The sequence below is a fragment of the Malaya genurostris genome, chromosome 1 (assembly GCF_030247185.1).
Source record: "Malaya genurostris strain Urasoe2022 chromosome 1, Malgen_1.1, whole genome shotgun sequence".
Taxonomy (NCBI): domain Eukaryota; kingdom Metazoa; phylum Arthropoda; class Insecta; order Diptera; family Culicidae; genus Malaya; species Malaya genurostris.
Window position 1 is genome coordinate 147482585 of NC_080570.1, and position 15500 is coordinate 147498084.

At 44.4% G+C, this 15500-nt stretch overlaps 1 protein-coding gene across 4 annotated transcripts in view; it reads right to left on the reverse strand.

The window, feature by feature from the left end:
- LOC131426143 (titin homolog) overlaps positions 1-15500 on the reverse strand; it is a 204438-nt gene continuing 188938 nt past the window's right edge. For all 4 annotated transcript variants that reach the window (XM_058588602.1, XM_058588599.1, XM_058588601.1 and 1 more), the window contains 4 exons: positions 11288-11667; positions 11072-11219; positions 3350-11003; positions 1-3253 (listed from right to left, as the gene is read on the reverse strand). In XM_058588602.1, coding sequence (XP_058444585.1) covers positions 3154-3253; positions 3350-11003; positions 11072-11219; positions 11288-11667 — 8282 coding nt within the window. In that variant the 3' untranslated portion in view covers positions 1-3153. The remainder of the gene's footprint in view (positions 3254-3349; positions 11004-11071; positions 11220-11287; positions 11668-15500) is intronic.

Consider the following 15500-nt stretch of genomic DNA (forward strand, 5'->3'; position numbering starts at 1 on the left):
TATTTTTATTAAATTTTTACGTAAAAATTTTACTTCAGTATAAAAGGACACTTAAAAATATCCTGATTTTTAATTCTTGCGATCTTGCTTTTCTAATTTCCTTCCACGTGTTCACTTTTCTTTCGGTTGGCATCTTCTTCTTTAACACATTTTGTGCTTGCTGCATAACTTGCTGTGTCCGGAAGGAAACGCATTAAATGTCTGCAAGGTGGAGGGGGGAGGGGTGGGGATGGGACGATTCTTTTCGAAGGAAAATTCACTTGAAGTTTGTTGGGTTCGTTTTGTTCCACAAACGTGTTGTTCCCGCACAGTGAGTGCGGTTTTTGTTTCGGTTTCGTTTTCAATAACTTAAAAATTGGTTGAACCCGAGCAAGATTTCTGGTCGCGGCAGTGCCGTTGCCTTTCTCCGATCACTTTCAAAGGGGTGAGTTCGCGTAAGACGAAACTTGCGGATTGTAGGTTATGTTTTGTTGACTCAATAATTTGAACATATGTAAGTAGATTCTTTCTCTGAAATATATTAAATTCTCTGAAGTTTTCCTGGTACATAATCTTTCGATTGCTCAAACGTTTGAAAGCATCAGTAGGAGAAAGTACGGCACAGGCAAGCTAATGTCGCTCCGGTTCAGGCATTCACGTTTTCTTTCGTTTTTGTTTTGTTTGGATCTGAGGATTTTGTTTTGGGGCCTAGTAAATTTTGTATCGTTCTTTTTACATACACAGCGTTCCTGGCAGTCAGTTTTTGTTTTTGTATCGATCTTCTGTTACATTTCAACTACTTTGCACTCGGTTTCATTGCTGTTCGATCTACTTGAATGTATCGGTTAAATTAATAGCTAAGTAATACATTTAAATCGATAGTCAATACTCGTTTTGTATTTTTCTTCTTTTAATATATATTTTTTTTGTCCGAAGGGAGGTTTCCTAAACTTGAATGTTGCTTAATTCGTTTCGTTCAACTTTTCCTTCAAAAAAAATATTTTGAAAAATTGCGTTTTGATTATTAGACTGATTAAAATTATGGCAAATATACAAATATAAAAAGAAGTGACAGAAACACATAAACTAAGATAAAAAATACTCTTTTTTTCAATGTCCTTTTGAGCTTTGTCTAATGGTTTCTTCTAATTAATTTAATATTTATTACTTTCTTCATTACTTCGAGCATGTTTGTTTCTTTTTAGTTCGACAATGATTAAAACCCTAGTGTTGAATGTTCTCTGCTTGCTATAAATAAGTAATATTTACATCTTTCACGCTCTCTGCTCGCCCCTAGATTGAGATATACAATTTCGGATTTTTTTCGATTACGATACGACGCGAAGATCGTAGCAAGCCAATCTCAAACCGTGTTTGACAGGAAGAGGAAAGATCCATTTAGTGCAAGATGACAGCATGCAGAGAGAGACGACCAGAGAGTCGGAAAAAGGTAAATTTGTTTGCTTCTCTCGGCTTACCGCCGCCACGGATGTCAACTCAAGCGGTTGTTGTTGTAGTTCTGACCACTAGGTCGACCTGTCTGTCAACTGTCAGCGGTTGAATACTCCCTAGTGTTCTGTCGCTTGCTACCAAACCATGGTCAAAACATGAACTCGTGTGTTTCGGGAATGATGTTGCTGATTTTTTTCTTCTATGCTCTTGTTTTGTATACGTGGAATGTTTGCCCGCAGCACTTAAAAAGTATAAAAATACATATCACATCTTTCTTATTTCTTGTCGGTCTTTCTCGGTGTGGGTTGTTGGTTTGTTGGTACTTGTATATTTTTCTCGTTCATGTTTTACTCCCCTAGTCAGGCAAGTTTGAGTGTGGCTCACTGGTTTCGTTTGTAGTGGTATCTCGTATTATCGTATTATTTTTTTCGCCGGTAGATGAGTGAAAGTTTGGTAACACTGCCAATAGTTAATGAGTTCTTTGGAAAGCTGAATGACTTTTTGATGGGTCGGTTTCCAAGGAATCCATTGTTCATCGACGGTCTGTCACCGGTGTTGTGTTGGTTAGTTACGCGGATGTACGTGAGCATTGAATACGTTCTCGGGGGTTTGAGGGTTAGGGGCGGCCTTTCTCTTCTCTTTCTCTTAAACCTAGTGTGTCTCGTCTGTGCGTGTGTATGTGTGTGAGTGTTCGGTACGGCTCCGAAATGCGGTGTGTTGGTGGAGCATTAATTACGAGAAGCGAGTCGGTGCTTCTCTTTTCCACACTCCTCTTACTAGCGATTATTACACGGTGTTACATCAAAAATCAATAATTTTAACACGTAAAAAAACGGAAATGCATATTCATATCCATGTATAAAAAATAACATTCACGTTGAGGTTCGATTTACACTTACAAGAGCGCTCTGAGGGATGTCTTTTCGATGTATGCGTGTGGCTGTTCGTATCTGTGTTCATGTATGGTTTCCAGTTCAATCAAATTCAAAATTTTCAGTTTTATATCGCGTTTCTAAAACAAACAACTACATAAAGACAAGATTTCGGCGATTTATGTCATTGTGAGTGTTGTGTGTGCTTCGCTTTCTTTTTCTTTTCTTCTATTTAAAATTGTAAAACAGAGAGACTAGAAGTAATTGTTTGAGACACGACGATCACGTTCTGGCTTTTCCTAACAGTTAGTTGTCCACCTAAAGGGTTGATATTTAGATTTTGAAATAGAATTTTCCTATACACGAAGTGAAAAAAAAAATGGATTTAATTCGCTTCATCAAAGTCAGCCATTTGCCTAATAATAATAATAACCACAATGGCCGACGTCAATTCAGCGAACACTGGTAGAAATCGTTGTCTCAGTTCAAGGAAAAAAACTGCTGGCTTCTATATATGTGTGTGTAGATGTAGATGTGTGATTACGTTGTTACTTTCTGTGAGATAGTCAAGTCTTAATTGAATGAGCTACATTGTTTCGTGTGATGTCTCCTATATCGTTTCCTAGTTTCCGCTACTTGCCGGGAGAGGACACTTTTCGCGTTCCCGCGAAAGCCACATCTCCATCACTACCATTTACCTTATCATACAATTCTATCTTTCTCTCTCTCTCTCGTTTGAAAAAGTGCTAGCTCGAGATTACCTCCTAAAGTTTATACGCACGCAATCTCGCTCTCAATCTCTCTTTCTCTTGCGATCATCCTAATCCAGTTGCTCGTTAGCATAACCACTTCATCTCCTCCGAGATGCTGCCACGGCAATCATCTGCTGCAGCATCGGCTCGGGACTGCACGCCTTGGGTTCACATTTCATCTGACCGTCTCCGCCACATCTAAACAACAGGGGAGGAAAAAAGGAAACAACAATAGTCAACCTCCTTCTACCATAACTTACTCCATACGCGCAAATAAAAAGACGGAATACTTACGTGCATCGCATGCAGGGACCGCTGGCCGACGCAACCGTTTCTCCGACGTTGTACGCCTTACCCTGGATCTGGCAACCCCGTTTCGTCACGGTACCCTTGTACGCATGCGACAAGAAGTGCGGCGGTAGCGTGGTCGTGGTCGTGGTGGTACTGGTCGTCACATTGAGCACCGTGGCCATCGAGACCGGGCACTCATACCGTGGACAACAGAAACCGGAGATCGGTTCTTCATGGCAACCGCTGATCGGTGGCGGGCAGGACTGCTGCAGACAGATGATGTCACTTCGGAAGCAGAAGCAGAAATCGCACGGATCATCACGTGGAATCTGCTGTGCGGAGACGTACAGTTTGCCACCGTATCGGCAGGTACCAGGACCGAACGCAGCCGGATCTTCCTCGTCGGTGTAATCGTCTTCGTACGATGATGGTGGATAATGCGGTGGCATATGACCGTAACCAGTATCGTAATGCTGACCAGGAGGACCGTAAGATGGTCCCGGAGTTTCACCTTGATCTGGTTTACTAGTGCTTGTTGCTGCAAGATAGCTATCTTCGGCAGCAGGAGACACCGGTTTCTGACTGTCCTGTTCTTCCTTATCGTCAAACACTGGCTTAGACTGTTGCTGCAAATCTTCCTCGTCTTCCGCAGGCTCTGCTGGTTTTGTTTCGTCCACTGGTCTCTGTTCTTCTTTGTCATCAAAGGTGGGTTTCGCTTGTTGCTGTAGACCCTCATCATCCTCCACGGGTTTCGGTTCTTCTTCTGCAACATCGGGTTTAGCACTTTCAACAACTTCATCTGAACCTCCAAGAGGCTTCTCTTCGGCAGGTTTAACATCCTCTTCAATAGGTTTCTGAACTTCATCCTGGCTCGGTTCTCCTTCCTTTTCGCTATCGAGTACCGAAACAACGGGTGCGACTGTAGTCTCTTTTGTTGGTTCCTCGGCGGCAATGGTTGTACGCTCCTGTTCTTGCTCAGGTTCATCAGCTTTAACTGGTGCCGGCGTTGAGGGGGCTTCTTCCTCTTCAACGGATGCCTCAGTTGGCGAGACGGTCACTTCTACCTTAGCAGTTTCCGGCGACACAGGTTTCTCTTCGATTGGACTTTGAATTTCATCTTGACTAACTTGCGGTACTTCAGAATCATCCTTCTCTCCCACAACCGGAGTTTCCGTTACTTCATGTTCATCCTGAACTGTGACGGCAGGAGCACTGGAAGTAGACGGTTCGACAGGTTCGGGTTTACTTTCTTCCTCGGCATCCAGCGCCGGTTCTGGTTTGTGTTCTTCCTCTTCATCGTGCTCAGCAGTAGCAGGTACCAGAGAATGATCTTCAGTTTCCTCACCATCCTCGGCTGGTTGTTCGGGAGCATGTTGGATTTCTTCATCCACAATTGGCTGTGCCGATGTTTGCTGAACTTCATCATCCACGTGAACCACTTCATCGCTAACGGACAGTTTGTCAGTATCATCAGCCAAACTAGGAGCAAGTGTTGTGGCTGGTAGCTCTACGATAGGTTTGGCCGTTTCTTCTTCAATTCTATTGTCAATTGCACCAACCGAGGCTTCCGTAGGTTCAACAGCTGGTTTTTCGTCCTCATCGGAAACTGGAGCTGATTCATCCTCAGCCGGTTTCTGTTTATCTTCTTCATCAGTGGCTTCCGTTGGTTTGGGCTGTTCTTCATCAGTTACAATTGCTGGTGCTTCCGTAGCCTTAGGCTCTTCCTCCTCTGTCTCAACAGGTTTAACCTGATCATCAGCTTCAGGAGTTGGTTTCACTTCTTCGGCGCCAAGCGTAGTAACTTCGACCGGTTTCTCTTCATCATCAGTTGGTTTCACTTCTTCGTCTGAGTCTTTCGAAGGAATAATTTCAGCTGCACCTAAAGTAGTAGCTTCAATTGGTTCCTCCCGGTCATCAGCATCCACTACTGTTGATTGTTCTACTTCGGCGTCTTGTGCAGGCGCGACAGTAGCCGGAACCTCTCCTTCTGGCTGGTCTGCTTCTTCAGCTGCTGGTTTAGATTCTTCGTCCAATGCTGGAGCTGCCGTCGTAGGTATTTCAGACTCAACAACCTTTTCATCGTCGATAGCTTCAGGTTTATGTTCATCGCTTACTTGTGGTTGTGAAGTAGTTGGAACAGGTTCTTCACCTTCCGGAACATCATGAGCTGCTTCCTGGACGACTGGACTTTCTTCTTCGTCGGCTTCAACGGGTTCCACAGCTGGCTTTTCTTCCTCATCCGCTTCGACGGGTTCTACAGCTGGGATCTCATGTTCGTCGGCCGTGCTTACTGGGGTTGGCTCTGCTTCTTCGACAACAGGAGCCTCCGTGAGTTTCTCAGTTTCATCAGCTTCCACTGGCTCAATGGCTGGTTTCTCTGTCGGTTCCGCAGTTTCATCCGATTCGGGTAGTTTTTCAACATCAGCCAATGGAGTTGAACTGGATTCTTCCTGAGCCGGCACTGGTGCATCTGTCGAAACTGGTGTCTCTGCTTGGTCTGCTTCCACTGGTTTGGCAATCTCATCAGCTGGTTCAGTTTCTTTGTCAGCCTCAACAGCTGGAGCAGCTGTTGCAACTGATTCTGTTTCATCTTCATGAGCATCTGATTCTGGGACGACTTCTGTGGCTTCATGTTCATCAGATTCTTCCGATCCCGTAGGTTCTGCAGCTGGTTTCTCTTCTTCCATGTCTTGGTCAACCTTGACTGGAGCTTCCGTTGGTTTTTGTTCGACTTCATCAGCTTCCGGTTCGGTTTCTGGTTTCACTTCTTCGATCGGTTCTTGTGCCTTTTCGCCCTCAACAGAAATAGCGCTAGCAGTAGTAGCTGGTTCTTGCGAGTCTTGGATGGGAGCATCTGTCGCTAGTGGTTTATCTTCATCAACTTCATCTTCCGTTGGCACTTGTTCTTCAACGGCACTAGATGTCTCATCTTCGGCTGGTTTAGGAGCATCAGTTACAGCAGGTAAGCTTTCTATTTCATCAGCCTGTGTTACTGGAATTTCTTCTTCCGGTTTTTGAGTATCGTCGGATTCGGGTGCCAGAGCTTCTTTGTCTTCGTCTCTCTCAGGAGCGGTAGTAGTTGCAGCTGCCGGCTCTACATCAACTTGCATTGGTTTCTGGTCATCTGCTGGTACCTCAGAATCCGCTTCCACTGGGATGGCTGTTGTTGCCAGTTTTTCTTCATCAATTGCGTCAGTCGGTTTCGGTGCTTCATCCAGTTCGATCTCTGGAGTCTTTTCTTCATCAGCTGAAATAGCTGGTAAATGCTCATCTTCCGTTTGTTCGACAGGTTTCTGACTATCTTCGGCTGATGGTTTTACTTCTTCATCCAATGCAGTTTGAGTTGTTGCTGGTAGCTCATCATCTACTGGTTTTTGTTCCTCGTCGGCGGAACTTGCGGTTGTAGTAGCACTGTCAACTTCGGGAGTTTTCTCGCCTTCGATTTCAGTTGTTGGCTTTTCATCATCCACGATCAATGGTTTTTCTTCCTCAGTTGGTTCAACAGGTTTCACATCACTTACTACTGCTGGTTCAACTTCAGCTGGTGTCTCCTTTTCTTCCTCCTCAACCGGCTCTGGTTTACTATCACTTACCACTTCGGGTTCTTCGTCGATTGGTTTCTTCTCTTGTTCATCTTCGACTCTAGTGTCTAGCTCCTGTTCTACCGGCTTCTGATCATCTTCAATTGTGGGTGCTGCTTCAGTTGGTTTTAATAACTCTTCGGCCTGGCTTACAGTCGTGGGCTTAGCATCCTCTTCAATCGGCTTGTGATCGCTAACCGTAGTAGCTTCGATTTCTACTGGTTTCTCTTGTTCAATTGGCTCTTCATCACTGACGATTGCTGGTTTCGGTTGTTCTGCTTCTGTTTCACTAACGACAGCCGGTTGATCTGTTTCCACTGGTTTCGGTATTTCTTCAGCCGGTTTATCGTGTTCATGCTGGTCATGGTCTTCAAACATTGGAGCCGGAACTTCCTGGACATCAGCTTCACTTTCTTCATCGCTTCCCTCGTCTTCTCCACCGACGTCATGGCTCACCGGTAAGTGTTCTTGTTCTTCCTCGGAGCTAACATTTTCATCTTCAACGGCAGGATGGACTTCCGGTTGAATTTCTTCAACTTTATGGGCTGGTGTAGTTTCAATCTCAATTTTAACTGTTGTGGCGGGAATTTCCTCGTGTTCCTTAATCTGATCATCCGCCTCAAGTGGTGTCTGTGGATGAATTTCCTCCGCTGGCATTTCTGGCAACTCATCATGGCTCACCGGTGCGCTTGTTGTTGTTGGTTCACTTTCTTCAGCTGGTTCCTTTTCGTCGTGCGCTGGTGCGAACACTGCTTGAATGGTGACTGGCTCTTCTTCTGCCGGTTTCTGCTCTGCTTCTACCGATGGTACGATTGCTTGCTCGTCTTTTTCAGCTTCAGTCTCCGCTTGGGCAGTTGTGGCTTCTACTGGTTTCGGTGTTTCGTGGTCTTCTTCTTCTTCTTCGTCAACATGACCTGCAACATGATCGTCAACGACAGCTGGTTTCAGGATCGGTGATTCTGCTTCGTCTTCCTCTGGGAAGTGAATGCTATCGTCGTGTTCAATGGGTTGCTCAGGTTGTTTTTCCTCGTCGTCGGGTGCAGCTTCTTCTGCAGGGAAATGGACGCCATCGTCATGTGTTGGAATTGTTGATGCAATTTCCACAGCAGCCTGTTCGGTTGTTGCCGGAATTTCAGCTTCCGGTGCTTCGGGTAGATCATGTTCAATAGGAAGTTGCGGTTCTAGTTCCTGTTCTTTTTCGGCTGGAGAGATTTCATCTGCAACTGCTGGCGTCAGAGTGGTTGCCGGCTGTTCTGGTTTCTCTTCCAGACTAATTTCATCGGCAGGTTTGTCATGGCTCTCGACCGGAGCGATCGGTTCCTCAGCCTTGGCAGTTGTCTTTACAACTTCTTCTTCGTCTTTTTGTGCACTCAAAGTAGTGAGTTCAATTGCAGATTCTTGTACTTTCAAAGTAGTTGGTTGTATTTCATCTTGAGCTTCCTGGTCGTGTTCCGCTGGTAGACTTGCTTGGGTGGCATCATGTTCGGGCTCGGCAGGTGCGATTGTGGCTGCTTCCTCTACTGGTGCTTCATCCTTTTCGTCAGCTTGAGCATCGACGTGAACTGTTGTAACTTCGGCGATTGATTGTTCAGGCTCGTCTTCCGTTGGCACAGCAGCAACAATTACTTCATCTTCTGGTTTCTTCACTTCTTCGTCCAAAGCAGCAACGGCTGCAGTAGTCTGTTCGTCAAATGCAGGAGCAGATGTAGTGGCAATACTTGGTTGATCATCTTTTTCCACATCAATGGGTTCAACGGGTAGTGCAGCTGGCTGTTCAGTTGGTGATACTTCATCAGCTACAGGTGCCGAAGTTGTGACTTTCTGTTGCTCCGGCTCAATATCAGAAACCTTAGACGGAGTCGTGACTTCCGGTTCTTCCGCGATGACAGCTGGACTAACGGTCGTGAATGGTTTTTGGACTTCATCGGAATCTGACTCATCACTATCCGAGGACGAATCACTTTCGGATGGTTCATCTTGTTCAACCTTGGCTGGAGTTGTGACCGTTGGCCGTTTGGTTGTCACTGATAGCAGATCTTCAATCTGATTGGACTCGTCATCTTCGTCGCTATCGTCGGAAGTCGAATCACTTTCGGACTGTTCTTCCTGTTCGTCGTCTTCCTTAGATTCTTCAGTTTCATCACCACTCGACGACGAAGAGGACGAGCTTTCCGTGGACGAACTCTCGGTTGGTTCGGGTTGTTTGGCATCTTCAGCTAGTGGTCGGGAATCCTCATCGTCGCTATCCGATTCATACGAGCTCACTTCCTGTTCCAGTGCGTTGCACTTGTACGTGGGACAGCATTCACCAGGAACGGCTGGCACTGGAGCACAATCCTTGGCAGGAGCAGCTGGGCACCGCACCATCTCGCATTGAACGACACTGTTGGCGCATGTACACGATGTCTGACACTTGCTACTGGCCGGAATAATCGCATTGTTCTGATAAGTTTTGCCATCGACCAAGCAATCGCCCTCGCCAGGAATGGCTTCGGGGAACATTTGCTCCTGGACAGGTACCTTCTCGGTTGGTTTGATTGGCGGTTCCTCTGGTTCCTTTTCGTCTTCCAGTGGGATGATGGTATTCATTTCGACTGGTTCATCCAAGTTAGGTTGTTTCTTGTCTTCCTCGACTGGAGAGGCTGCCGTGGAGCTGGTCGATTCATCCAGGACGTGAGAGTCCGCTTCCAATGGATAACTTGTTTGAACTTCTTCGGCTGGCATTTCAGGGATATGTGCGGTAGTTGGAGCTTCACTCGATGGGATCGGTGGTAGCTCGGTAACAATGAGCGATGGTGGCAGTTCAACAAAGTCTTGCTCTTCCGGGACATTATCTTCCGATTTGTGAGCAGGTTCTTTAGTGTAGGTAGTTGATTCGATCGCCTTTATGGTGGTAGCTGACGCTTCCGGTTGATCGGATTCAACTGGAGATTCCGGTTGATCGGATTCGATTGGAGCTTCTTCCTCAGCAGCTGCCGGAGTTGTGATTTCTTCTGGTGCGACACGAGCAGTAGTAGCTTCGGAATCATGGACTGGTGGCAGGTATGTTCGACTTTCCGTCGTTTGGCCGATATCATCGTCACTAGCGGTGAACGCGAAAGCAGTTGTGGTTGCCGGTACCTCACTTTCCACTTCCTTCGGTGCAGTCGTGGTGATAGAAGCAATTTCCTCTTCGGCATGGGCTGTCGGTGCTGCTAGATCCTTCTCGGGTTCGATCGGTTGTCCAGTTGTAGCTGGTTCTTCGTGGCTGACAATCGGTTCTTCAATCTCGGGTGCCTGTTCGGTTTCGGGTTTAGCATCGGCTGCTGCCGCAGCGGGTCCGTCCGTGACTTGAGGTTCCTCCTGTGTTTCGTCATCGGAAGCAATCGGAGCTGCCGGTGCAGGTTCAGATTCTGTTTCTTTCTCATCCTGAACTAAAGCTGGGGTTGTAGATTCTTTCTCATCAGCGTGGATAGGTTGGGCAGTTGTAGCGATTGGTTTTTCATCAGCTGCTGGGGCAACCGGAACTTCGGGCTCAATTTCGTCATCTTCACTCTCCGCATCTTCGTGTTGAATCGGTTCTCCGACAAAATCTTCCTCTTCGCTTTCCGATTTATCATCGACCATAATACCTTCATGTGGGATATGCTGCTGCTGAACATCTTCCTCGTCTTCGGTTGGTTTGCTCTCGTCGCTGCTGGCTATCGAAGGTCGAGTCGTGGTAGCAACTTCATCGGCCAATTTATCACCCGAAGCTGGTTGCAGAGTAGTGGCTTCCAGTCCACCATCACACATGTACGTATCCGGACAGCATTGCTCTGGTGCCGGCGGGAGGGCCGTGCAGTTCTTTCCTTCATTCTCCAGTGGAGTACCGCACTCCTGGACCGCACATACGATGTCTCCTCGCATACAGTAACAATGTTCACAGGGTTTATCGGTTACGATCATGGCACCGTCCGCGTACACCTCGCCACTATGGACACAATCCGTCGTGGTAGCTGGAGACATCGTGGTCGTCAGGATGAAGCCAGGTGTCGGGCGTACTGTTGTTGTTGTCTCATCTTCCAGTTGCAGTGGAGTAGAGTCTCGTTTGTGATCTAGAAAACAAGGAACAAGGTTAGATTTGTTGTTGGCACTTGATCGGAACAGTAAACAGTAAACCTACCGCAATCGTATCGTACTGGACAGCAGACGCCTTTATTGTAGATTGGCTGACATCCATCAATGTGTAACGTACATTCTTGCATCACACAGGTAGTCATGTTACGGATACAGTAGCACAATTCACAAGGCTTGTGGGGGTTTGATGGCACCTGGAAAATAAATTCGTAATGTTTAGAGCCCTCCGATGGATACATGGTTGGTGCTATTGCGAACTTACTTGAGCTCCTTCCGGATAGAATCTGTTTTCAATCGAACATCCATACTGATCCGGTTCACCGACTGCCGTGGATGGGGTTCCGGAAGCATCGGGACTTCCTGCCGTCTGGTGGTCCACCAGTTGAACTTCGACTTCCGGACAGGTTATGACCGGGCAGCACTGATCCTCCCGTTTCTCAATCGTACAGTCCTGACCGATGGCTTTGGTGAATGGACACACCCGCAGGTAACACATCAGCATACGATCGTGACAGGTACAGTTGAGGCAGGGTTCGTTTGTCATGATACGATCGCCCTCACTGTAGTGATTGTAGTTATAGTAACATCCTGTCGATTCACCATAATTCTCTAGGTCAGTCTGATCGCTCTCGTACATGGGTGCTGCGGGAGAAAGAGAGAGAGAGAAAAAATACAGTGAATTAGTAAACTTGGAAGAGGTTCATTCCCACTCGCATGCGAGTGGATGTTGTATGCAACTCTTGAATAGGACATTGAGTGTCTTTTTCTATCGTGTTCATTTTAACGGATAGTGAAATAAGCAGGCTGTGACTTTAACCACGTTAATAAAAGGCGAATACTTCACTGGTATTAGTTTTCCCTAGAAAATTTTTCCCTGGCAAATAGTAAATCATATTTTATCATTCGCCACGCGAGTGTTCTTTTCGTATCCCGAGATCGTAATATTTCCCATTTCTGTCAGTTCCGTACCGTCAAGCTGTCTAGGACTACGAGTGGAAATTCCACCAACCAAAATAATGAAACCCATATCTGTCTAGTCAACGCAAACCCGGACAGCTTCGTTCCCTGGTGATATATCGAGTAAGATCCCGTCTGCTAGCGGTGTGACTCGCAGCATCCTTTCTCCGAACTACCCGACAAAGGAAACAGCATATCCTTGGATGCGGGGTTGAAAAAAAAAGAAACGGAACGAAAGAAATTCAACAAATGGCGAAAATTATGAATCATTTCTGTCATACCTTGTTAGCGTTATTTCTCGTATGTGTGAATGTGTGCCCGGCATTTCTACTGTTGTCACTTTTGCCGCATTAGTGCCACCAACGAAATACACACAGATGTTAACTTAATTATCGAGATAAATCATCCCCCGTTCTCGATTCCATCCCCGTCCCCGGCCCGGCATTTCGGTCAACTGACAGCTAGACAGTTTCTAGTGGGAAAGTTTTTCCGACTGCCTTTAACTGAATCCTGGATAGCAGGAGGTAACCGAATAAGCGACATTATACTGCATGAATCACTCCATTGAAAGTTCTAGAAAACATTGTTTATTTCCCATAAAAAAAATGTTCCCATTTCGAATAAATCTTGTGAATCAACAATAATTTTCTGATTCTACTGTTACGATTTAAATGAGTTGGATTTGGTTTTAAAAGAACAGCTCGTCTCAGTTCGTTTTAGAATCGATGTGGATTAGTTCTGATTTTGTAGAAGTCGTTAAATAATGTTTCGGTCACTTTTTGCGGTATATTTGACAAATTTTATTAGAGAAATCAAAGAAGATGGAGAAAAACCCATCAAGTACGCCTTCGTTTTATTGGTAGCTATGGGAACCTAAACCTTTGTAATTCGAGAACTGTACACTACATAGTACACATTGCACTAAACAAAAAAAGTTGACACATTCTTGAAGTTGTAGTCGGTTACATAATTTAATGTTTACCTTATTTTGAAGCTATATACGTTACGAATTGTTTTGAGTCCTATCTGAGTAAAGTTACTATGGAAAAATGTTCCATTTGACCGAATCATTCCAGCTGTTTTTCATGGAAGGGAGAATCTAACATTGACACGAAAATGGAAAGAACGTCGATGAATGTTTCGATTTTGGTTTCAAATCCTATTTTGAATTTATCTTATATTCTCAGACAGTCACGTACCCAGAGGGGGGGGGGGGCCGAGGGGCCCTGGCCCCTCCCGAAATCAAAAACAGATGTTTAATTATTCAGAAAGTCTCAGACATGTGTTACAGAAATAACAAGACAGTAAACGTAATACAATAACAGTTCCAGTGGAGAAGTTTAAAGTGTCTATTAAAAACACCCGTAAAAGGCACACCGAGAATTAGGTACATCAGCAATCTTCAGTAACATTATTTGTTTATCTTTGGGCCCCTCCCGAAACGAAACCCTGGGTACGGGCCTGTTCTCATATCAATTTTTGATTTGTCGATGAATTGTTGGTATATTTTCGAAAGGTATGCAACTTTTTCCACTTTTCCTGTATATCCACTGAATAAATTAACATAAAAAGAGTTTCGCCCCTTTTTCGATTTATTTACTTCTGTGCTACCTGTGTGAATTCTCGGTTGATATTTCATTAGGGCCTATAAGCAAGTTACAGTTTCTTTTTGTTTACTTCCTCTTCTATTAATTACTAAGTGGTTTCCACGTTTATCACTCAACTCTTTGAATAAAATGATAACCGAAACTTTCGACTTTCAAACAGAGTAGTGAAATCGAAGAAAATATTTTTCATCACATCACAATAATCGAAAGAGAGAGTAATTAAAGAGAAACTGTCACTTGCTTATATGCCCTGATGAAAAATCAACCGAGAATTAGGGAGCTACGTCTTCGCGCAGGCTGATTTCCGCGACTAAGACAAATCTGCGGGTAATTTTATCGTCTCATTTACTATTTCCAGTAGTAAAAAGTGCAGAAGCCATCTAAAATAACGAAAATAAATAGTTTCACCTTTCTAGCAAAGGAAGTATCGCCCTGTTTGTTGGCATGGAGCATGGAGGGCGAAACTTACGTAAAGAAATGAAATGACTGTTTCGCCCTTTAAAGTTCTTTATATTATTAAGATTGAGATTTTTGTAGAATACGAATTTTTAGGCAAAACCGTAGGATTTTAAAACAATCATTCGTAGGAGAGAGAAACTCGATTTGTTTACATTTTTAAGCTTTGCCCTTCTTTGCAGAGATGCCAGATCTGCAGATTTGTGTGTAAATCTGCAGATTTCGTACATAGTGCTGCAGACATTTTTTGTTGTGCCGACTTTTGCCGACTTGTGAAAATCGAGTTTTTCGCAGTCTTTCGTCAAAATGTACAGACTTTTACGTGAAATGGAAAGCGTTACGTTATGTTTAAGAAGCTAGACAGAATTGCATACGATAATTTTCCTTAATTGAGGGTTACTAGTCATATGAGTTATTTTGCGGAAATTATGAATGTTATAACCCGTCTAGGGGTTGTGTTACGCATCCGTTACTTTTTTTGTGAGTCATAGGCATTACGAAGCGTTACATGTGTTACTTTTTTGTAAATTATAAGGGGCTAGGAAACGTTACATGCGTTACTTTTTGGTGAGGCATAGACGATACGAAGCGTTACATGCGTTTCTTCTAAGTAAATTATAACCCTTACTAGGCGTTACATGCGTTACTTATTTGTGAGTCATAGGCGTTACGAAGCGTTACATGCGTTAATTTTTTGTAAGTTATAGGTGTTACATGCGCTTCTTTTAAGTAAATTATAAGCCTTACAAGGCGTTACATGCGTTACATATTTGTGAGTTATAGGCGTTACGAAGCGTGACATGCGTGTTTTTTTTGTGAGTTATAGTTATAGCGTTACGTGCGTTACTTTTTAGTAAGTTCTAGACGTTACGGTGCGTTACATGTGTTACTTTTTAGCAAGTTATAAGCGTTATAAAGCGTTCCATGCATGACTTTTTTGTGAGTCAGGCGTTACGAAGCGCTGCATGCGTTACTTTTTTGTAAGTTGAAGGCGTTATGAAACGTTACATAAGCAAAGCAAAGCAAAGTCCTGGCATTACATTCCTTTTGTGGAATTTGGCCTTTCTGTTTCAACAGACTTCGCAGCCGATTCTTAGTGTACAGAATCATTGCATGGCTAGTACTATGGATCCTACTGACACTAAGAATCCTTCCAGGTCGGGTCTCGAACACACGACAACTGGCTTGTAAGACCAGCGTCCTATGCATTGAACTGCCAACCCGGGACAAACGAAACGTTACATGCGTTACTTTTTACTAATTAATGGCGTTACGAAGCGTTACTTTTTTTGCAAGTTTTGGGCGTCACGAAGCGTTACATGCGTTACTTTTTTGTAAGCTATAGGCGTTAAGAAACGTTACATACGTTATTTTTAGTAAGTTATAGGTGTTACAAGCGTTACGTTTTTGTGAGTTATATATGTTACGAAGCGTTACATACGTTACTTTTAGGTT